The sequence below is a fragment of the Misgurnus anguillicaudatus genome, chromosome 5, assembly GCF_027580225.2.
Source record: "Misgurnus anguillicaudatus chromosome 5, ASM2758022v2, whole genome shotgun sequence".
Classification (NCBI taxonomy): Eukaryota; Metazoa; Chordata; class Actinopteri; order Cypriniformes; family Cobitidae; genus Misgurnus; species Misgurnus anguillicaudatus.
In genome coordinates this window covers 31,188,409-31,213,779 of record NC_073341.2, presented here as the reverse complement: position 1 = coordinate 31,213,779, position 25,371 = coordinate 31,188,409, and the positions used below count along the sequence as shown (strand labels likewise).

The 25,371-nt window shown below is 39.7% G+C and overlaps 1 protein-coding gene across 4 annotated transcripts in view; it reads left to right on the top strand.

The window, feature by feature from the left end:
• The window catches only part of pde4d (phosphodiesterase 4D, cAMP-specific), a 159,455-nt gene that overhangs the window by 44,612 nt on the left and 89,472 nt on the right, over positions 1-25,371 (top strand). Inside the window, exon 1 of one of the 4 annotated variants that reach the window (XM_055167631.2) lies at positions 12,461-12,948. The exons of the other annotated variants lie outside the window; for them this stretch is intronic. Within the exon in view, the coding sequence (XP_055023606.2) occupies positions 12,692-12,948 (257 nt within the window). The 5' untranslated portion in view covers positions 12,461-12,691. Of the gene's footprint in view, positions 1-12,460; positions 12,949-25,371 lie in introns of those variants that run through there. 4 annotated transcript variants of the gene reach the window in all.

Here is a 25,371-nt window from a genome sequence, read left to right as displayed (position 1 = left end):
TAATGTTCTAATGATTTTTTTTTAAGTTATTTTTTTGGGCCATTTTGCCTTTATTGATAGACAGTAATTGAGAGACGACAGGAAAGTACAGGTTGGAGAGAGGGGTATGGGATCGGCAAAGGACCTCGCCTGGGATTCGAACTCGGGTCGCCGGAAGTGCATTTGCACCATATGTCGGAGCACTGTCCACTACACCATCGGCTCCGACTATCCTAATGATTTTTGCAATAAAAATCCCATACAATGTAGATTTGGTGATTACTACAAATATACCTGTGCGACTTATGACTGGTTTTGTTGTCCAGGGTCACAAATGGGTTTAAACTATAGGAAAGAATCATTATTTTAGGTGAGATATCGTTCAATAGGGGTACTATTGAGGTAGACATTTTTTGTCACTTTCTTTTCTTTGGACGTAGTGTCTGTGACGTCACCCACAGGTTTGTGAGGAGCTTTTTTGAAGCTTAAAGGCAGGGTGCATGATCTCTGAAAGCTAATGTTGATATTTGAAATCACCTAAACAAACACGCCCCCTACCCCAATAGAATCTGGACCTTCTTTTAAGGGCGCACTCACATTATCCAAACCAAACCAAACCAAACCATGCCCCAGCGCGATTGTTACCCCTCCCTTCTCCCCCATGGTGCACGCACTCACACTGTACTTTTTATCGATCCGAGTCCGGGTGCGCTTTCGTCATTAAGATGCGTTTGTTTTGAAAAAAGCAGGAAGTAAAGCTCTCCCTTAACACTGGAACCCACCATAATGATAAGTATGTGTTTTTTACCCGGAGTCGTTTGGTGCGCGATTACAGACAGCCCTCTCACATGTCATCATATTGCTTAGTTGACCTGTCACGTGCGCAGCTCGGACATTCACGTAACCCCGCTGCGCGCATCAAAAGGTTTTTACGGCGGCAGATGAAGGTGAGTGGTCGCGCAGCTGACGTCTTCACCTTTTGAATCGCGCTCAGGCGCGAATGCGCTCACACCACAGCCTTCCGCGACTGAGCCCAAGTGAACCGCGCTCCGGCCCACCTCTGCAACCCGGCCGTGGCGCGATTAACCAATCCGCGCCCGGGCGCGGAACAGAGCGATCACACTTGTCAAACAAACCAGGCTTTGGGGGTCAAACGCGCCCGAGCGCGGTTTGGTTTGGATAGTGTGAGTGCGCCCTTATAGACCCGTCCCACACATACACAACCCAGGGAACAATGTCAGTTAGTAGACACGCCTCTTACTTCTGATTGGCTACAAGTGTGTTTTGGTACTCGGCCCGAATCCCTTTTCCAAAGTGTTTTTCAAAAATCACTCACCCTGCATTTAAAGTAGGCGGTGCCTGCTGTCGCCATCTTGGCCGCTCATAATTCGCAGATAACCGAAAATGGGTAAAGAAGCGGGTCAAGGGTGAAGCTGAGGTGGCTGGTTGCTGAAACCACACCCGCCTAGCTTGACTCTAGTGACACCAGTGGCAGTTCACCCATCACTCACGTGGCCACGCCCTTAATTAATGCATAACTTTAAGGCTTAATATAATTTAAAGGGATAGTTCACTTTAAAATTAAAATTCTATCATCATTTACTAATCCTCATGTGGGTCTAAACCTGAATTTCTTTTTTCTGATAAACACAAAAGAAGATATTTTGAGAAATGATCGTAAACACACAGCAGATAGTGACCATTGACTTCCATAGTATAGGAAAAAAATATTATGGAAGTATTGTGATAAAAATGATGGTACGCACACAGTTGACGGTACCCATTAAATTCCATCATATTTTTTTATTCCTACTATGGAAGTCTATGGTCACTATCTGCTGTGTGTTTACTATCATTCGAGTGAACTATCCCTTTAAAAGGATGAGTTACAAAAAAGTTCACTCCCTTCACAGTTTTCATGAAGGACAAAATTAGCTATACAGACCAAAAACACTTTTTGTACCAGGCTATAAACACATTATTTTCTACTATAAAGTTGGGCATTTTAACATGGGGGTCTATTGGAATTGACTCCCTTTGGAGCCAGCCTCTAGTGGCCCATTGATGAATTGCAGTTAAAGGGGCCGTTCACATGTTGCGCCTAAAAAAAGTGTGGAAAACGCTAGTGGCACCGCTTTCTCCTTCTTTCCAATGCGTTCGGGGCAGTTGCGCTCCTGAGGTTCTTGTCACATGAACTGCGGTGCGCTTGCGGCATTCTGAAAAGTTAAGATGTTTTTAACTCGATGCGCCTGGAAACAAAATTGGCAACCGCATCGCTTCAATTATGAGCGTGCATACCGCGTGCCTACAACGTGAGCGCGCAAAAGACCTGATATGTGAACGGCCCCTAAGTCACTTGTGTATAGGCTTCATGAGAGAGATCAGTAGGTTGCCCCTCGATATGGACCTGATGTTACTTTGTTAAGCATACCACTTGTGGTTTCTAAAATAATGTTTGCAACAAATTGGAGCTGACAAAACCTTTTCAGGTTGGAGTGGACTGAAGGTTAGAGGAAGATCAGAGAGGTTGTGTGGTTTGTTATTGAATCTAGCACAAGGATATGACAGAATCTCAGTACACAGTATGCGCATAAAAGTCACGTTTTGTCTGTGGACGTTTTTTATGCCATTCCTTGGGAATGTCAGACTGTAGAAAAAGGTGTTTCCTGGCACTTTGAGTGGCACAGCTATGATTCACAGAAAATGCTCCGGAGTAAGATTTTCTCTCATCTGCTAGAAGTCATTTAGTCATTCAGTGTGAACGACCTGCTTAACAACAAGGAGGCAGTGTAGCCTCACCACCAGCTGTCCACACATAGAGGCTGACATATTGAAAATATGGATGGTCGGTCGGTATATTCCTAAATGCTTTTTTTTCTAGGCATGGTTATTGTTAAGAGAATAAATCTCATGAAAATATTTTCAAGCCACATTTAACCCTTTGACTGAAGGTTAGGGTTAGTATATTAGACACTTCATAATCATTATCATTTCATTTACTTATTATATATGATTGTTGTGTTTTTATTGTTAACTTAAATTGTAACTTCCATGTAATTATTTTCATTACCGCAATAAATGTTTTTTTTTATTTAACTAGGCATAAATAAAAGGTAGTGCTACTACGGCATAAAATACCTTAATCATTACAGTAATGAGAATGAGATTTGTTTTAAATTACCGCAAGTGGGTGTTGAATAGGGGATGCATAATTGTCATCAAGGTAATGTCAAAGTGCATCCAAAAATCTTAATTCTTTCCTAAATATACTTATACATGTTTTTTTATTTTATTTTAAGGTATATTATAACCTAGACATGTTGGACATCTTGACTAGTTTTGTGAGATTCTACCAGAATTTTTGCAAAAGACATATGTGTGTCTACATCACTGGCAGTATTTTGATATGTATTCTGCAAAATCTGATTAGTCTCCTTTCATTCCTCTGTTAAATCTTCAGCTCTGAGTCAATTCCCACCGCGCGCGCACACACACTCAAACACACACACACACACACTTGTCTCTCTCCATCCATGTTGCCAAGGGTAACAGTGGTGAAACACACACACAGACGTCATGCAGGGAGAAACGGGGAGGGGATGTGAAACACACAATGCAGTGTTTCAGTATGACACAATCCAGACAACATGCCCGTATTGTAGTGGCGTGATGCTGAATTTGCATACTGACAGTCAGAAATTAGTTGAGGGGTATCCTGTCATTAGGTGTGCGTGAAATTCCTTCTGTCACAGGGATATCTGCATCCTTCTCACCGTGACTGAAGTAATGACTGCATTGTGACACATTTGAACCTTGGAAGTGCCAGCAGGGCACAGGGTAATTCGGTTAAGGTGACAGATTTTATCAGGTTGCACTTTTTCTGTCCTTTTTGTGGGCACCATTTTACACTGTGTTTTTGTGTACTATACTTTATAGTACATAGAAGATTGACAAATCAGTACTAGGGTCGCTAAAATTGGTGTCCTTGTCCTTCATCTAATGAGCTGAAATTCAGAGGCACAGTAAAGCCGGGGGACAACATCTCATCAGCACACAAGTACCTCACACACACACTAACACGCACACACACTAATAACTTTGGTCACTCAGAGACAGATGGTATTTTATAATATGAAGAGATTTAATTGGAGTGCAGTTAATATTTCAAAATGTACTGGTGTGAAGTACATTTAATAATTATACAAGTAAACGATTACTGTGAAGCCCCGCTAAAGATTTTGACATCTCTTATGGCTATGAATAATACATCGATTGTGCCTTTACAGTGTGTTCATGACATTACTATGGAGTTGAGTGACTTTAAGGTTTCTTTAAGATTTGAAGTTAGACATCTGTGAACTTTGAATCTATTTATAAAATAGCACGGTATACTTCTTTATCCAGAAAATAGGCCAAAATAATTATTGATTCTGTGCTTCATTGTCCAGTTAATACTCTCTAGAATGAAAATGTCCCTTAGCTCTACTGACTAGCAAATTATGATCTAACTAAAAGCTATTTAATAAAAACAGAGAGCAAGCCGTTGTCATGGTCCCAGTCTGTCTGGCTGCCTGTTAACCCATTAATTCTTTGTTTGACTTCATCTGGACTCCATTTCCCATCATCCTCTACGCTCCCTCAGCTCTTCATTGTTTGCTATTATCCTCACCTGTTAGCCATTACCCTCATGAGCTTCTTTCCATTTTCTCTCCTTGTAGTCCCCTTTGTTGTCCAGTCTCTGTTTAAGGCCCTTTTACACGTACATGGTTATTTTGAAAAACTGAGACATTTCTATTCGTTTGCGCCCTTTGTTTACACGCAAACAGAGAACTCGCCTCTGAAACCGATTCTTTTTAAAAACTCCGGCCAGAGTGGAGATTTTGAAAATCTTCTGTTGCAGGGTTGCATGTAAACTGGGACAAACGGATGTTTAGGCAGCCAGCGTCACAGTATGCGCCAGAGCTCGCACCTACACCAAAAGTGCGACCTTGTTTAAAAGAGGAACAGGAAGTGATTCGTTGCTGTTTTTCTGGATTCTGATTGGCTTACGTGGGCTTAACCTTCTTGTTACACCGCCACCTACAGGTTTGGCATGCTCTTGACGGCATATATACACGGGTGCGTGTCAAAGAACACTTTTCTGAAAACTGACATGTGTGCACAAAGTTTTTTTTGAAACCGGAGAGGTTGAAATGTCCGTTTATGAAAATAGCCACCCACTTGTAAACGTAGTCTAATGCTGCGTTTACACCAGCTGCGGTAGAGGCATCAAGCGCGAGTGATTTCAATGTTAAGTCAATGTTAAGTCAATGTGTTAATGCGTTGACACGCATCTGGAGGTCTCGCAGTAGACGCGATTCCGCTTCATTCACCCATCTAGTTCGTGCGAATGGCGCAAATTGAGCGTTGCCGCAGCAAATGCGCGAGTTGAAAAATTTGAACTTTGGTGGAAAAACACGGCGAGTTAACCAATCAGGAGCTTGCTTTAGTAGTGACGTCATTACAGAAAGCGAGCGGAGTCGCAGAAGCCCCTCCCATGACGCAAATTTCCATGTGAATGTCTCTATGACTAGATTTTCACACGTGGCTTTCACGCGCGAATGAAGCATGTACACTCAAACTGTACAAGCGGCAAACTAGGCGCAGTAGACGCGGTTTTGACGCCTCAAACGCAGCTGGTGTAAACCATTTATGTTATGTTTTTGTGTGTTTCCCTACTTGTAAGTTTACTAGTTTATTGTTCATTAAAGTTAATTCATTTTAGATTGTTCATCATCTCCTTCGTTACAGCCGTTCAGTATGTCCTGCCCAAACTTGACATGTCCACAGAAGATATGTCCGGGATTTGGGAATTGCTTGATTTTCATTCACACTGCCTAAGATTTTCCAGAATCTGTGCGTGCGTTCACACACATCCTGTAAAGATCCTGTAAAGACACGTGACATGTGTATTGTATTTGTAACCGTGCACTTGGTGTGTTTTTTCCCCGGTTTCTTCAGTTTGCTTATTATCTGCGATTACACTCTCGAAAAACCATGTATGTGCATTTTTTTCCTCATTTGATCATAAACTAGTGCATGGCATACTGTTGGATTATGCTAGAACAATCTCAGTTTTAGCATGGATAGTGAGGAGCTCCTTGATCTCTGCTTCATTCCAGTTTGCAGACATTGTGAAAGTTGATCTACATTTAAACCCCCTGTGTCAAAAAGCTGAAAAATAAATTGTTGTTACCATGACATGCGTGTGCTCACTATACTATCAGAAAAAAAGATACATAAGTTGTCACTGGAACGGTAGCTTTCAAAAAGGTTTTAATATGGTACAGATTTGTACCATTGAGATACCAGTACATACTTCTAGGTACCAATTGGCGCTTTTCCATTGCATAGTACCCCACGGTTTGGTTTGGGTCGGGTCAGGTCACCTTACTTTTGGGGGCTTTTTCACTGGGTGCAGTATGTAGTACCCGATACTTTTTTTAGTACAACCTCGGTTGGGGTTCCAAGTGAGCCGAGCAAAAACCAAATCGTGATGTGAAACTCTGTAGATCACTGATTGGTCTGAGAATCATCACTTCCAGCGTCATCGCTCTAATGTAAAAGATAAGCTTTACCTTAATGCTAGCTTTTTGTACAGAAACTGTCATGTAAGGTAGTGATAAACGCAATGTGCAAACATCTATTGGGGTGGTCAATTTTAAATTTGTGGCGGAGTGAGAAATAAATGAATGTATGGGAATGTACAACAACGTTCTTACTAGTATAATGTCACATAAGTAGGCAGTGCAAATATAACAACACGCCTATATTCTCTCCCACTCCAAAGTTTTACTAAACTCGATGGAAAAGCTAAGCCATGAGGTGAGCTGACACGACCTGACCCAAACCAAACCGCGGGGTACTACGCAATGGAAAAGTGCCAAATTGGTACCTTTGAGGTACCAATATGCATCTTTTAGTTAACACAGGACTCTTTTTGGAAATGTTACTGCAATATTACTACTAGGTCCACTTTATAGGAGCTATCTAAGAAACAATTACAGGTCGTTTTTGCGTTCACACAGACTGCACACTGGGAATGCGTTGGGAATTTTCTGGGATCAATATGCTGTGTTAAAGGACAAAGGGGTTTAAGAAATACGTCAGGACAGGACAAAACTGCACAGTGGATGGTGAGCAGGGTTTGCTCATACAGCATTTTTAGGTGGTGTGTCATAATAACCAGAAAGACTGTTCAATCATCCATTAGATCCCATGCAGCACAATATCCAAAATTCTTTGCTTCCCTAAAATGATTCTGTGCACTGTGAACTGTTCACATTTCAACAAAATTACAGGTTTTCTGCGCAAACACTGCTCTACTTGTCCATTTTGCTATTTTTGTTTGTCTTTTTGACTTGTGAGTTAATTCTTTCTGATCTTTAAAGCGAGGTGCTCTTTGTGATAACAGCCTCTGTAGTGCAGATATGATTAGTCACTGGTAACAAAGTGAAACACTATTTCTGGCTCAGAGAAGGAGTTTGAAACACTCACTGAGGTCATGATTGTAGAACATGGAGATAAATACTTGAAGTACTACTTATTTATAACTAAAGTTTTCTGTAACACTGTTATGTTCTGTTGGTGCTTACCATTTCCCAATTTGAATAAGGTTTCTTTTAGGCATCGACCGATATGGATTTTTCAGTGCCGATGCGATTTTTGTTTCATCAGCCTTAGCCGATGACCGATACATGCTGCCGATTTTCTTGCGCCGATATTTTGAGCCGATACTGGTTTTGCTCACTCAATTTACATCATAAAAATAATGTAAAAAATGGCATATTGTTAAAAAGAGATGTTATTAGTTTGCAAAGTTCTTACATTTATTGTAGTCTAGGACTAGTCTAATCCCTGTCCAGGAAACCGCCCCATAGAGATGAAAAAAAACCCACTTTGTTCAGCTATGATCAGCTGTTAAGCCGAGCTTTCAATGTTGTCGTGAAAAGGTTGGTTGTTTTTAGTCACATGACCTGCAATCGCTTGCGGGTTCCAGCACTTTGTCTGTAAATTATGCCGGAAAAATCTGCAAACATGGCAGCCATGTATCGGCCGATGCCGATACACATAAAACTCGCAAATATCGGCCCGATATATCGGCCGGCCGATATATCGGTCTATCACTAGTTTCTTTTATAATTTATAGCAAAGTGAATAAATATAAATTTAAGCACTGTGAACGTCAATTTGGTTTAATACATGAAGTCATCACATATTCATGATTACATGTGAAATAGTATAGGTATTGTTATTTGTATCAGACGTTAAAGGGACACTCCACTTTTTTTTGTTGATTTTTACCGTTTTGGAATTTATTCAGCCGATCTCTAGAGCTGGCGGTACCACCTTTAGCATAGCTTAGCATAATCCGTTGAATCCGATTAGACCATTAGCATTGCGCTCAAAAATAACCAAAGAGTTTTGATATTGTGCAGGTGCAATGATATAACTCAACGCCCGGAAATAGTCTCCTTGGTTACTTTCAATAGCAGGGGACTATTTTCGGGCGCTGCGTAATATCATTGCGCCTTCTGCAGCGTACGGCAGCAAAGTCCTTGATTATTACGCTGGAATGAGAGTATAGTTCCTAGCCATATTGGCCTAGAAAATCGCAACTTTTAATTTTCTGTCGGCCTTAGTACACTAAGTAACTACAGAAGAGTCAAGTTTTAAATAGGAAAAATATCGAAACTCTTTGGTAGGGCTGCAACGAATAATCGTGCAAATGTGCGTTTTCTTGATAAATGAATTTCAATGAATCACGGTAAAATCCCAGCACATCCCAAAGTCAGGGGGCGCTCTCATGCAGAAACTCCCTTTGTGCCACAGAAGAAGTAGCATTACAAAAGCTATACCACAAAATGTCTACAGAAATATTTATATTGCTGTTCTTCAAATTGTTTCAGGTATTTTCGTGATAATAAAGAATATTTTAAATAAGTTTGTTTAACGACTGTTGCTTTTTTAAATGCACATTAAAAACGACTTCGACTCATAATGATTTTAGATTGATAAGGACTTCCTACTGACCAAATGCCGTAGTACACACACAAGCTGTGCATGAAACACAGAATCGATTCAGAATCAATTCAAAATCGATTCTGAATCTTTTTCAGAGGCATTTTTAATAGGACACGCGATTAATTGTTTCAGCCCTACTCTTTGGTTATTTTTTAGCGCGATGCTAATGATCTAATCAGATTCAATTGATTATGCTAAGCTATACTAAAAGAGGTACCGCCAGTCCCAGAGATCTGCTGAATGGATTCCAAAACGGTAAAAATCAAATAAACCTATGCTGCATTGTTGTTAACCCAATCATAAGTTAAAACAACCCTGCAATGCCTTGAAACAACCCAGCATAGGTTTATTTATTGGTTACAAAGCAAAATGTCTTGCTTCGAGTTAACCAGAACAAATAAATTTATACAGGTGTGAGTGAACTATCCCTTTAATAACAGCTGGCAAACCTACAGCATTCATGTACACAGACAGATGTAAAACACTGAAACGTCAAGCATAGTAAACACGCCTTTTTAAAATACCCCAGAGGGCCTCTTTTTTAAAGGATCCTAATGTCCTACATAGACATGTTGTTTTTTATCATATATAAGCCCAGGAAAACAAAGTCAGTTGCAGTCAGCAAGGGTAGTATGATGTAGTGGTTATTGATTTGGTCTAGTAACTAAAAGGTTATAGGTTTAAATAAGTGGCCACAGAAAGATGTTTATGACCTGCCTATATATAGCCTACATTTTATGATAAAATCAGCCACCATGGATTCAGAAAGAAAACCAAACTGGCAGGAGGAAGAAGCTTTACTGCTCGCCGTCAAACATCTCAAAAACATTCTTCCTCTCTTCAAAGATTCGCTCACATCTCTGTCTCCTCAGTGCCATCACAAGCCCCTACTGGCAACTTCTAACCACTTGAGTGACCTCTTTAGCTGTCTTAAATAACTGGGAGAGTAAAACCTCATTCAGACAGCACTTTGGTCCCAGCAAATACCCGTAAAATTGGCAGACAAGCTTTTGTGTGAAGGCAAACACGACCTGATATGTTTGGGGGTGCTCCCGAGAGGACCTAGTAACATTACCGTAAGATACCCAGAAAGCCCTCAGTGTGAATGAGACAGAGAATGAGGACGCGTGTTATGGCAACATAGTTATGGCTCCGCTATTCATGACGAGAAATGTCGGCAAACTGGACTGAAGCAGATATCAGGGAGCCCCTCACTATCTGGGCTGAAGCGGAGATCATTCACCCACATAAAAGAATAGCGCATCACACGCTCATGTGAGCTTATAATAAACAAAAATGCCCACGTGTCATCGCAACAAAATATATTGTTCAGCTCTTCAAAACTGTGTTTTTTTTAAATGCACACTTACATTCACAATGAGAAATGTCTGCAAACTGGGCTGAAGGAAGTTTGTCAAATATCCACTCTGAAGCTGAGATCATTCACCCGCATACTAGACGTCACATTCTCCTTTATAGTCTTATCATAAACAAAAATGCATGTGAGTGGTTTCTGGAGAGAGAAATAATAGATAAAATGCAAACTTCAGATGCTGTGGAGTAAAACCTACCAAGTGCAGGACTTCATGTCACGTGTCTTTCCAGGATATTTACAATATCTGTGTGAACACACACACAGATTCCGGCAAATCATTAGCAGTGTGAATGAACCAAAAATCTAACGATCCCAGACAAATCCCGGACACATTTCCTATGTATTTTCCGTAGTGTCTGATTCTTAGCTTTAAGAAATGTGATTACTTATTCTTAAGTTTGAAAGTAGCAGACAATTTCACAAATTCTCAGCACTTGAGACTAAAATGGCACTTTGATAAGCCCGATTAATATTGCCCCACATTGAACCACATTTCATTAAAAAAATAATTTCTTTCTAACCTTTATATAGGTGGTTTCCTTGGTCACGGCTACGAGTCTAACCCGAAGTTAAAGCTCACATAAAACGCTGTTTCTGATCATCTCATGTTAATCTTAAGTACCTATAGAGTAGTATTACATCCTTCGTATCTCCGAAGAGTCTTTAGTTTTAACAGGTTTAAAAAAGACAGATAAGTTTTAGCGATTGTTTCCGGAAAAGCACAAGATCCTAGAGGCGTCCAGCGGGAGGAGCGAATCAACACACACAAAACATTATTTCACTATTTCTGGATAACTTATGATTCACTGCATGTTCATGCCATTTACATAATATGCAATTACGTACCGATTTCCAACAAAGCACAGAAAAACTCAGCTGCTACCTCGGAGAAACAAACTATATAAATTGTTTCCATAATGCTGGCTTACTTGGAAAGCTGAACAAGGCTTTCTTCTCCTTACATCCAAAAACACACTTCATCTTTTGTGCCATTGTTGATTCTTGATATAAAACAAAGCTGTCGTGTGCAGTTATGCCTGTGACTTCTACTCAGAGGAACAATGCTAATAAGTGCCCTCACTCTGATTCACGTGTGGGCGTACCTTTTCGGGGGAAGTGCCCATAAAAGGAATATGGGGTCACTTGTATGTAATGGGTACCCATGATATTTTATCGGACTGGGTAGTGGCTAAACTGACCTCTGGAACAAATACCTTGTTCAAAATAAAAATGTTTGCAAAAGATGAGGGTAGACAGCGAGCATGGATTACTTTTATGAAGAAAGGTTTGACAGCCAGGCAAGAATTCAAGGATCTGTAGCTAACATTGTATACATTTATTTGACATTAGATCAGTGTATTATGATTTGAACTAAGGTAATTTACTGCTTATTTCTTTTGCTTGTTATCAGAAATAATTTTTTATAGAGAGACTCTCTGCCAAAAGTTAAGTTTGGGCCACAAAAGCCATTTGTTTACGCTATCGCCGCTGAAACCGTCTATAGTCTGTACAAAGAACCTTTTGTTCAAAAGAAAGCATCTGTGGATCCATACTATCTAACAAGCAACATACATTTAAGAGTGCATCACTAGTAAAATATGTATAGAGCTGAAAAAGCTTGGCAACACAAAGTCTAGATAATAATATAATTATTTTATAACATATTTAGCGCAGTTGCTTGTGATTAAGGCATACGGTTTCCCATATACACACATTTTTATATTTTGACACACACACACACACACACACACACATTCACACGCAAACACACACACACGTCATTAATGAACTCTTGGAAGTACATATGAGAACATGAGAAAACAAGAAGAGAAAAGAAGTGGCTTTTGGCAGCAGTGGTGTCAGACACCACAAACTGCCTCTTACCACATACTGTTTTTCTCTCTCACACACACGAATCCAACAGCTCTTTAGCGAAGTGGTGGCTTGCATTCAGCAGTTAGCATAGAGCTGCAGATCGACAGCTCACTCTCTCCTCCCACCCTCCCTCGCTGTCTCTCTTTTTCCCTCCTCTCTCCCCACCAAACCATCACAGCTCGGCAGTCGTCCTGACAGGAGCACGCACTCTTTCTTTCCTCGGCTCCTTCACCGTTTAAGAGCGCTCACTCTTTTTTACACTGTGTGGGGTCCGCAGCGACTTTGCAGGGTTCGTCCACTCATCTTTCCTCTCCCTGTCCCCGGGGAGTTCACCGGCGGATTAGTGGACGTTTTTCTTTTTGACCCCAACAGCGGGAGAAGGACCGGAGAAGCGTGAGGATGGCCCAGCAAGCGGCCGTGGGCCACCAGGACACGCTAGCAGTGCCGCCCATGCCCAAGCATGTTGGGTTAAATGAGGACCTGGTGAAGATCCTGAGGGAGAACCTCCTGCAGCAGGAGCGACCCCGGGGGCACCGGCGCTCGCCCTCATCCATCTCGCCCAGGCTGTCGCCAAGGAACTCTCCGCGGCTTCTCCGACGGATGCTCCTTAACAACAACATCCACAAGCAGAGGCGTTTCACGGTTGCACACACCTGGTAGGACCCGGATGCTGGTTTCTTACTTCTCAGTTGATATGACAGTTCCAGCTTTATAGAAAAAGTTTTGTTTTGACTAAAATGGTGTGAGAGTGACACGTATCTGTCTTTTTGAATGGTGTTGTTTCTGCTGCATGGTAAATGCTGTCAGTGATGAAGAGAAAGCTTTTCTGCCCCTAGGGTGAAATGGTTTTTGTGTGTGCAGGTAAACAAATATTAATGTGCATGGTCCCCTTTGATATTACCGATTTTTCCATAACACCTGGCAGATGCTCTCTGCCTATACTGAATAAATCATATTTGCATAAATGCTCTTTTAAGCTTTCCCCCAGGGGCCAACCCTAAAGCACTGGGAGAATGTGTGAGTGGAAATGATGTAGATATTTGTTTACTCATTGTGTTGAATGTGTCAGATTATTGGGCTCCGGGGTGGATTTTGCATTGGCCTCTATAATGTTAAAATTTTTAATTTCACACTTCTTTCCTTTCCCCTGCTCGCTATCCGGATTACTGTCACAAACCATGTTTCAAACAGTTGTGTTCTTATCTCCTTTCTTTCCTATTTCAGATTCATTTCTCATGTGCAAAACTATGCATAAAAGTCCTTTTAATGCAAATGAAATCACATTATTGTACAATGCGTGTTGTATCGATCACTCCTCTCAAGATGATTTCTCTGCAGTGAAATGCTCTGATCTTTCTTGAAAGCTTCAAAATTGATGCTCTCATTCTTGAACCATCAGCTTGTTTGGATATGAAACAGCTTTTAGAGAATATCGTCATTTCGAACCACAGGAGGTGTAATCACGGTGTCACAATCTGCACTCATTACAGCTTCTGTAAGTGTAGTAGACGATTTTGCCCTACACATTTGCCCTCTGCCATGATGGCGAGATTACACGGTTGAAACATATGCAAACATAATGGCGCAGTGATAAGGTGCATACCTAAAATTGTTGAGCATAAGAAATACCCTCTTTGTATTTGCGTTTACTTGCCTACTGCTCATGTGCTTATTGTTTCCTGAATTTCTGCTCTCAAGACATCTGAAAATCTCTGCAGTGTTTTACATGTGATTAATTGGCCCACATCTTAAAGGTGCGGGTGCTGTTTTCCTTAAAGGGTTGAATAGACTGATCTTGCATTGCTCTATTGTTAAACAGCTGCTGGATTCGAATGCTTTTTAAGACCGTTATTTCGCCTCTTCACAGGAAAATAGTGCTATCAATCATGTGAAATAGAGCCCTGGGTTTCAGCTGCCCTGGAGATCTCAAGGATCAGCTCAGATCGAAATCTCTTATACAGTTGATGTGTCTTGCTTGTAACAGCAGATGGTTAGGCTGAATTAAGCAATTTATTCCTTATTAGAAAACGCTGCTAATCCTAATGAACATATTTTTCAGTTAAGATATCTTGTGAATCATGCCAGAGATGAGCATGCATTCAAATGTTGTTATTTTCTTAGACTTTGTCAATTCAGGTGTCTAATACAGTATGTAGTCTTTGGGCTTTGTTGTTTGTTTGTCCAATCGGATTCTATCAAATTTTGGTGCAAATTCATCTGTCACTTGGTAAACGCTGACCGATTTAGGCACTAAGTAAAAGCAGCCTAAGATTTTTCCTCAATGTAAAATTTGGGATCTGAAGCAAAACCATTTGACGCAACACACAGCGGGTTTCGGAATTGTTGATTCAGAATCGTTTGGGAAAGGGGCTGCTTTACATTGTATGAGTTTGGACACCTGCTGTGATAAAATAGGCACTTCACAGTCGTCTGAAAAAATGAAAGAATGCATCGTTTACAGCAGTCCTCAAGTCAGTGTCGCGTTTATTATATCTCCTTTCACAAACTCGAGATATTTTCACGAATGTACCACGCAGATCATCAGAACCACTGCATGCATGCTGTGCGCTCGTTTTCTCGCTCTCTCCCTCGTGTTGGAGCACAGTCATACACATGCTTGCACGGAAACACAAAAAAACAAACACGCAGAAGTACACACAGTCACGATTCCATCACAGCTCTTTCTCTCCCGCTTGCCTGTGCCGGTAATAAGTCAGGAGAAAAGGTTTGCGAGATTTCCTGAGGCCTTGAACTGAAGAATGCAAGGGGTGGTGTAAGAGAGGCATGATAGCCTGGGAAGAAAGGATGGGGCAGGACCCAGATCAGGCTCTTTGCCATCGTTCCTGCATGCCCAGAGCAGGTTGAAAGGCGGATGACCTTCTTCAAGGCATGTAACACTGACTGTTTGCAGAACTGATACACAAGCAGTCCAGCAGCTTACCCATTAGTCTCAGTCACAGCCCACAGTTCCCTCGCCGCCCTGCTTAGCACTTGCCAAAAACTGCTACGCATCTGGTCAGGTGTAATCTGATTGGTTGATTTTAAGGAACTATAAAACTATTTTCCACTGATTTGTTTTTAATGGATATAGATAAGGTATTTCACACCAAAATATCATGTTAAAACTAAATAAATTGTGATTGGTCACTTTAAGCGTCAGTCATATAGGCTCCCTGTGTGCAGTTCTTTGTCAGAGCCATTTACATTACATTTAGCCATTTAGAAGATGTTTTTATCCAAAGCCACTTACAAATGTGAGGAAAGACAAAACAGCATCTTATGCAGAATTAGATGCAGGCATGAACAAATTACTTATCCATAACCCCCCCCCCCCAAAAAAAAACCCCTGTACCACCACCGCAGTGCGCCACACATTGATTTTTATGTCCATTTTATAATCTTGTTTTATCTAAGGGACTTACTGTTGGATTTCACAGGAGCATAGAGAAATGGTATGAGGGTGAGTGTGTATCAGGCTGTGGAGAAAGTTTAAAAAGTGCTGGAGAGGCAGGAAAGATGGCGTGGGAGGGAATAGGTGGACTTTAGCTGAGGTGCCCGAGTCAAACAACAGTGAGCAGAAAGCAGGAGTAGATGCAACAGGGATGTTTAACAAAAAACATGAGGTAAGCTGATAACATCACTGCAGTGCTCTCTGCCAGGGACCCTGCAGTACAGTGATGTGTGGGAGGGTTGAGCCGTATTCACAGCAGGCCATAACTAGATCAAAGCTATTGTTTTATATGGGGGTTTAACTGAGTGATTTGCAGTTAGAGACTCAGACTTTGGTATAGCGAGATATGCCCGAAAGTGGTGTGTTCTTACCTAATACTGTTTCTTTTCGTGACCCTGTTGCCAGCTGGCTTGTCATAAAATAGTAAAAAAATGAACAAATAAATTAGGGGTTGGCCGATCCGATATGAAAATGGCCGGATCGAATATTGTAGAAGTTGGGGAGTACAATCCGATCCGATACCAACATGGACCTTAACTGTCATGGCAACTTGCCGTAAAGGCGACTTACTGAACAACATGCCGTAAAAGCGTGACATAAGCAACATGCTGTAAAGCACGACAAGTAGAAACTGTAGCTAAGCGTAAGCAATAGATGAGACCTGTCCGGAGATACTTTTTTATGTTTATCATACTTAAAGATGCAATTTGTATAATCTGCGCCGCTAGAGGGCGCCATATCAAAACAATAACAATGATGTAGATTAATGACGCTCTGAAGCAGCATGGAATGATGGGATTTGTTGTCTTTAACTCAAACGCTGATGGCCATCAATCAGAAAGTTTTATAAATGTTGTGATTGATGACATCGTTTTATTTCATTATGTAAGGTTTCATGTAATGTTCAAAACGCAATTGTTAGTCATAGATGTTACAGTATTAGTCCAATTCGATTGTGTGTTAACACAGCACAGAATTAAGGGTGCGTCTCATTTCTCTGTCTTACCCCTTCCCCTTACCCCTTCACCTCGGTTTTGCGCGTTCATGTGAGGTGAAATGGTGTCTCAATTCTCAGTTTGATCCAGGGCTAGGGCCAAGGCGTAGGGATACATAGCCCTTGAAACGAAGTGTGGTAATGAGAGGGGTAAACGTTAACGTAGGAATTTCTCAGGAGAGCCGGTATCAAGACGTTTTATTGATGAACGTTGAACTGTCAAGGAGTCGCAAAAATGAAAGTAACGTTATTTTCTGCAGTTTAATTGAGATTATATTATGACACACATGTTTTATGATACTTTTAATAAAATGTTCAAGCAGTTTTAATTGTAATGTTTTTGTTTTGAATCGCTAGTTAAGGCGCTTGCTAGCAGCTAAGTTATGCGCTATTTGTTGAGCTCCGCTCAGGCAATCGATACCACAACCTGAGACAACAGCATCTTCTTTGTTTGTCAACGCTTGTCTGTTTACATAGCAGCCGGTTAGCGGCAAGGGAAAGTGACGCAAACAGTAATTGAGTGGTGTCTCATTTTTTAGACGAACGATCTGTCTTACCCCTTTCCCCTTTACTCGGTTTCGAGGGGCAAGGGGAAGACGAAGACAAAGGGAAAGGGGTAAGACAGAGAAATGAGATTGGCCCTAAGTGTTCAGATCAATAAACTTACCATAAACAAGCGAGTGGCTCGGCAGATGCTATTACTTCTGCATTTGTCCACGACACTGTTGTCATGTGGTTTCTACGTCAGTAAAGGCGGTAACAAATGGTAACGTGGATATTAACGTCATTGACATGCAATTGCACTCTTAAAAATCACTTTTTAGAATGGCAATTTTCTCATAATTTATAAGTAGTTAAAAATATAATGAGATATTGTTAGTAATCAGCTGGACAAAATATCTAAAACTGGACTAGCGGATTCTGGAGATGATGATAGTGGTTTCTATCTTTAGGTTATGGTTTACTTCCCACATCTCACATTTTTATGGCTAACAAATGTGTTATTTGCAGCTGAATTGATTAAAAGGCCATTAGAGATGGTATTGGATCGGGTTCGGTATCGACAGATACTTTAGGTTGTGGTATCGACATCAGTGTCAGACGTGAAAAAGTGGTATTGGCCCAGCCCTAAAATAAATAAATGAGTAAAGTATTGCCCCGCCCCTGATACTATGGTGTCTAGGCGATCTCACAGGCTGACGTTAGGACGATCTTAAAAAAAATTGTGAGAACTATGATAGTTTTGAGAAAGAAAATATCATGTGTAGATGTGTAGCCCATTTTTTGAATGTCTGTCAGTTACCCAATTAAAATACTGCTTTTGGAATTATTCCATGCTATTTTTTTAATGCAGACATGCATATTTTTAGCATGTTTTATGTTGTTTTTTTTATCATAACAGTGATTGCTGAGTTTTAAAGTGCACCCATTTCATTGCTAAAAAACAACATTATTTTCCACATACCGTACATTTTTGTAGCTCCAGATATACTGCTTTCCTCAAACGCATTAATTTTGTACACAACTCATCGATCTGAAAAGCGTTGTTTCCCTAATTAGCCAGCTAATCTGTACGTTGTGATTGGCCTGAATACCTTTGGCATCAGCCGGAAATGTGACGCTCCTTACCATGTTTGAAAGATTCGCACACAATGCAATGCTAAGCGGAAGGAATTACTGTATGATCATGTCGGTCTTGACTACGTCAACAAGCCCAGGAAGTAAACTGTTGCCTACAATCCGTGTTTGTTGTAGTCCAAGAAAATAGATTTACGCTGGAGACGATAACTCTCATCATCGTTTACTTTGGGGTATGTACCTTTTGCATATCGCTAACATGTACTAATACACACGTACACACGTGAATCAGAAAGTAAAAATAGTTCAGCTCAAAAATAGATCTCGAGACCCCTTTGTTCTGTGCAAACACAGATTGACGGTAGACCTATGCACTGTAGTCTAGTACGTGTCCAGTGCATGCAATGGACTATTTTAAACACTTAGTAAAGATATCACACCATTTCTGTAATTACATATTCCTTCAAAGATGTGTGAAAGTAAAACTCTGTCTGTACACAATGTCACATTTGATGGAAGTGTGGCAATTGGTAGTTGTTACTTTAATTTGCAAGCGTTATCGTGCCCTAATCATTTCACACATCTGCAGTGTACAGCATGTTTATTAACAGTAATTATGCAAATTACTCTTGCTTAATTTTCCCTTCTCCCTCCAACCAAGGTGTAATTTTCCCAGTAATGAACGCTGAGTAAAGTCAGATCTAAGCAATGGAAACACGAAAATAAACCTCCTATAAATTATTAATTGATTAACTTGCAGACCAATAATTTAGGATTAAATGGATTTACAGATCCAGAATAAACTGATCCATATGAATGAAGCTAAGAGAGCAGGTCTGTTTTCATGATCAAACCATAACAACTCTCGATTTTGTGAGTCGCAGTTCACCTCTTTGTGCTTAAAAGATCCTTGAACTGTATTTTCAGGTTCGATTTACAGGGTGGTTATCACAAGCCAAAGGTCTCTCGGAAGGTGCTGCGAGGCTTTGTGCGCGAGTTTAAGCTTGGCACGGGATTGAGGTGCAAGAGCCGTCTGAATGAACTGAATGAATGTGGGAAGGGAAAGGAAGGGATTTGGCAGCCCAGATGCTCTGCTGTGCTTTCAAAGCTTTTTAGAGAACTGATTAAACCGTGGTATAATGAGCTGCAGTGTCCCTCCACTCTTTCGCTTCTTTGTTCTCTTCATTTCAGAAATGAAAAGGAAGGCTTTGATTGAAACCAACCTAGCCTTTGGTCCTCTAACTGCTAAAGGTTCTCCTTATTTATCCCTGTGCACCAACCGCACCTGAACAGAGCTGCGGATATGAAGGTTCATTTTTGTTTGAAATGGAAATGATGCATAATGATTCCAGGCTTTTCGGTCATCATTCCAGAGTGGTATCCTGGTATCTTGTGTGTAGTTTTTGCATTTGGTTGTTGTAATTCTTACGATTACGACAAACTAATATCAAACTTGATACATTATCATGTACACCACAGACAAAGAGCGTTATCCTTTTAATCCACATTCATTTTTTAGATAGTTGATTGGCTGTTCCAGCAGACATCTCTTTTCATTAGTCGTACTGTATGCGATCTTAGAGAAATGATTTACCTGCATTATTAATTCATCTTTATGCTCCTCTACCCAACCCAGGAACATTAAATTGTGATTTTACCCTGCAACGTATGAATTTACATTACCAGCCACTCAGTTAGGATGTAATACTAAGAAATGCACTTACTCAGCCTTATTCTTGAGAGGACTGGAAATCTTATCACATTAGTTATTCATCTCATGACCTTTGAAAGATGGTGCCGTAGGACATCTGCTGAATACAGATCACAAACTGCTTATTAATCGTAGCCGAACAATAATATATATTTTCTGCATTTCAAGCTGTTTCTAAACGTGGATGCAACAAGTCCACTGCTGCTTGGGTAACAGTCTCCTCCCTGCTTCCCATCAGGAACCACAAAAACAGCAGTGGGGTCAGCTGTGCACTAAGAAGCTCATAAAATTAAAGTTGAGGTGCAATGAAGTTTATTGTCTGGAGCATCAGGTATCAATTGAATAAGAAAAATTCACGGGCTGTGCAGCAGATGAGACCTGTGCCCGTCGCTTCAGTTCGTGCTGTGTCATATATTATGTGGCATTCTGATTCCTCGCTGTGTGGTAGATGACATTTTCAATGTAATATCTTCCACTTCAGCCATTCGATTTTCTCTGAAAACACTCAAAGGCTCATTCCTGGAAATGTTTAGAGATTGATCTTTTTCTTTGGCTATTTTAAACCATAGGGCATTTGCAAGATTGAAAATGAGATTTGTCTTGTGTGCAGTTCGGGTTTAAAGTGGATGAGCTTGTTTAATCTTAAATATTGTAGCTAACAGTACACATTTCTTTTAGATGATGATCTAAAAATATATGAAATTTAAAGGGGACATTTCACAAGACTTTTTTTAAGATGTAAAATAAATCTTTGGTGTACCCAGAGTATGTATGTGAAGTTTTAGCTCAAAATACCATGCCATTTTGGGTGTGTCCTTTTAAATGCAAAAGAGCTGATCTCTGTACTAAATGGCAGTGCTGTGGTTGGATAGTGCAGATTAAGGGGCGGTATTATCCCCTTCTGACATCACAAAGGGGAGCCAAATTTCAATGACCTATTTTGGAACATGCTTTCAGAGAATGGCAGGGCGCAACGCAAATATTTTTTGATACTGGCTCGGTCGGGCCAGTGGTTCAGGTTTTCACTTGCCCTGCCAAAATTTTCACTGGCCCCAATAAAAAAAGTCAGTGTCACATATTTAAAAATAATAATTCAAAAGTCAAATATAACTGTATGTTCCAATGAAAAAGGCTTCCAACTTTTCTGCTTTACCTGTAAACTGACAGCAAATTGTGCAAAATATTGCAGTTTCTTTCGCCGTGTTTTGCCCAAGTAAATGTCTGCTTCCAAGATGTTAAATAATATACATTGATGAAAATATATTTTAGTGACTGAGGGTGAAGCACTGGCCCGATCGGGCAAGTGAAAATACTTTTTACTGGCCCGAACGTCTCTCACGCTTGCCCCGGGCCACCGGGCTGTCCTTTATGTTGAGCCCTGAATGGTTTACCAAAACTAATTTACTGGGTTGTTCTTAAGCACTGGTGACCCAATTATAGCACCTAAATATAAAAAAGTCAGATTTTCATGATACTGTTTTTCCCTTTTAAACTAAATGGTAGTAGAAAATGTTAAAAGTCATTGAAATTAAAAACTTTTATTTTTTTATGAAGTAATGTTGTGTTTTCTGTAGATGGAGTTATCTGTGCTCTTCAATATTTTTTTTAAAAGTCAAGTGCCTTTTTTTTCTTTAATCAAAAACATTAGCCTCCCCTCCTTGTTTTCACTTCCTGTCATGAGGAATGGCGTGAGGGCGGGGCTACACTGTAAAAAATATTTCGGTTTAACTTAAAAAAGTAAGTTACCTGGTTGCCTTAGAATTCTGAGTTAATTCAACTTAAAAATATTAGTTAACTAAAAAAAATTGAAAAATGGTGTGTCAACTATAATTTTAAGTAGGGCCGGGACTCAATTGAAAAAATTAATCTAATTAATTAGAGGCTTTGTAATTAATTAATCGAAATTAATCACATTTTAATCGCATATAAATATTTAACCTGAGAACATTGAGAAGTTATTTTTTTCACATGGATTTTTAGTATACCATTGAATAATGACTGAATATAAGCTTAAGCAACAAAATATTGTTTATTTTGTTCAACCAAGTCGTTGTACTCGATGTGCTGTGGTGATATGCGAATTCCTTGTTGCATAGCTTGCACACAACCATGCTCTTATCGAGGCTTCCATCCGTTTATTTTTTATAACAAAATTTCCCATTCATGGGGCCAACCAAAGCAGTCTCATCAGCTTCTTCGTTCACTGTGGTTTGTTGTTGTCTGCACTAGGGCTGCAACTAACGACTATTTTAATAGTCGACTAGTCACCGACTATTGAAACGATTAGTCGACTAATCGAATAATAATTATTTTTTTCTAAAATTTAGCATGAGATTGCTTTAATTCTGTGGAAAATGATAGTAAACAAGAAAGAAGGGGGTAGTTCAATGAACATTTTTTACATTTAATGAAGTTTTACATTTTTAATAATTGCAGCTACTATGATTTTACCAAAACGAAGTTATGTATTTCAGCTATTTTATTTATTAGGGCTGTCAATAAATTATTTTTATCTGTTCTAAATTTACCTAAATGTAACACTTTTCAAGTTTTTAATGTTCTAATCAGCATGGATTTGGTCAATATATATGCTATATGAAAATGTATGTCTACAACAGCCTGTTTACATTTTCAAAAATTTGTCATTTATATTTTAACATTCTCTATTAAAAAACTTCAAAACCATTGGAACAATTGTTGGAATCTGATAAAGCATGACATAACTACACCTGTTTACGCAGAGCAAAAACAATATCAATATATGTTACATATATGTTTTTCTTTTATTGTTTAATTTTGACATTGAGACAGACCGCTTTAAGATCCTGTAGGCTAATGCAAGGGTTTAACATAATGACACAACAGATACTTTTCCTTAACAGTTAACCAAACGATACTTTTCCTTAACAGTTAACCAAACATTCACTTCAGATATAACAGATTATAGGTCATACCTGTGTGAATTCTTGTCAAAACAGATATTTTTAAAACTGTAATTTTGTGTAAGATGTCTAGCCTATATATATCTGGGTCGCGCACTCGCATGTTTGTGTGCATGCGCTTCAGACGTCTGCGTCAGACATCGCTTTTGAGCCTTGTCACTCTTAAGAACTCTTTTAACATCAATCAGGTCCCGAACTTTATCTCTCTTAATAATTATTTTAACATCAAGCAAGTCCTGCAGTCTATTTTCTATCATTTCTGAATGCTTTAAAAACGAAACTAAAAAGTGAAAGAAGACGCATCTTTGCTTTATATGGATTTGGGACGGTACACCTCTCAGGAAACGTGCAGATAAAGATAATTTTAGATGTTTAATGACCATTTAGAGCATTGGATTCGCTAGACGAGAGCTTAATGTTATTTTTATGAAAAGCTCCGAACATCTAGACAGCGCCGGTTACTTGCTGCTTCTCAATTCATCCAGCTGTGGGTCAAACAGAAATTGCGTGTTGCGTTAATCGCGCGTTAATAAAATTAGAGCCGTTAAAATGAATTTGCGTTAACGCGTTTATTTTGACAGCCCTAATATTTATGTATTTAAATATATATATATATATATATATATATATATATATATATATATATATATATATATATATATATATATACATATATATATATATATATATATATATATATGCTGTATTTTTTAAGTTTTGAAGGTTTAAATCAAAACAAACCAACTGCAGTTGAATTGATATGAATTTGAATGCACAACCAAAAAACCACATTTCTGAAAAATAAAAAAACAGAGTTTTGTGGGGTGCACGTCTGCTTCTTTTGCAGAAAGGCGTCCGTGGCTCTCTTCTTCAGACTGCATGCATTTAATTTAAAATTTTGTCAGGCACAGTCGGGCATAACGTTGAATCCTTTATTTATTTATTTTAAAGCGAAAATACGCATATAAAATGTACAATGTACATCCAAAACAAAACGTATTGGCTTCCATGTTATTTCAATCTTACCGAGGCGAGTCAAACTCTGTTTCATTCAACTGTCCGACGTGCTTGTTCGTGCATGACCGAGGTGCTGCCGTGAAATGCAAAGACTGCTCTGAAAACCATGCAGGTAATCTTTTTATTCGCCGTATCCATGCTAAAATGCTCCCAAACCTCAGATGTTTTGGTACGCGCAGCTGCTACGTTGGACGCTGCCATTTCTGTGTGTTATCGCTGAGCAGAGAAGCTAATGCGCATGTGCGACTCTCGGCAGAGATTGTAATGAAGAGAGATGCCTCACTCGGTCGAAAAAAAAACATGTCTGGCGACAACGTCGACAATGAAATTCATTGTCGACTATTTCTATTATCGATTTTTGTCGACAACGTCGACGAATCGTTGCAGCCCTAGTCTGCACGCTATTTGGTGCTCCAGTTTAATCGGTACTATCAAAAATAAGTGTAATCAACATGCGTAAAAAATGTCTAACGTGTTATTTTTGTGTAATTAATTAATCTTAATTAATGCGTTAAAGTCCCGGCCCTAATTTTAAGTAGAATTAACTAAAATTTTTAAGCCAACCAGGTAACTTACTTTTTTAAGTTGAACCAACTTTTTATTTTTTACAGTGTTTCAGAGACTTTCTGCCGCAAAACGATTGTGCCGATTAGCAACATGGCACAGCTTCCAACGATCCAATTAGTTTTCGACGAGATCAAGTCCCACCCTACATTTTTTCTCATTTCAAAAGCCGCTTTTATGTGTTTTAGGATCGAGAGGCAACCTTCCGATCTCTCTGATGAAGCCAATCCGGAAGTGATTTAAACTGCACTTTATTGACTGGCCGGTAGAGGCTGGCTCCAAAAGGGAGTCAATTCCCATAGATTTGTTAAAATGCCCAACTTAACAACAGTAGAAAATAATATGTTTATAGCCTGGTACAAAAGTTGTTTTTGGTCTGTCTAGCTAATTTTGCCCTTCATGACAACTGTGAGAGGGTGAATTTAAAAAAAAAAAAATCTGTTTAAATTATATTAAGTTCTGTATAATTAAGGGCGTGGCCACTTGAGTGAGGGGTGAACTGCCACTGCTGTCACTAGAGTCGAGCTGGGGGGCGTGGTTTCAGCAACCAGCCACCGCTTCCCGATCTCTTTACACATTTTTGGATATCCGCAAGTGATAGGCATCGCCTACTTTAACGTTCTTCAGAAACCTACAGGCACTATGTGACTTTACTGTCAGACATTCCTCAAAGCCTGCATTTATAAAGCTATTCAGCAGTGTGAAGATTTTTTAGTTTCTATAGTTATTGTGTCTTTCAGACAACAGACTTACTGTCTATTTTTCCTTGTTGAGTTTTTCTCATGATTTGGTTCAAATTGAATCAGGTAGACTCCATGAAAA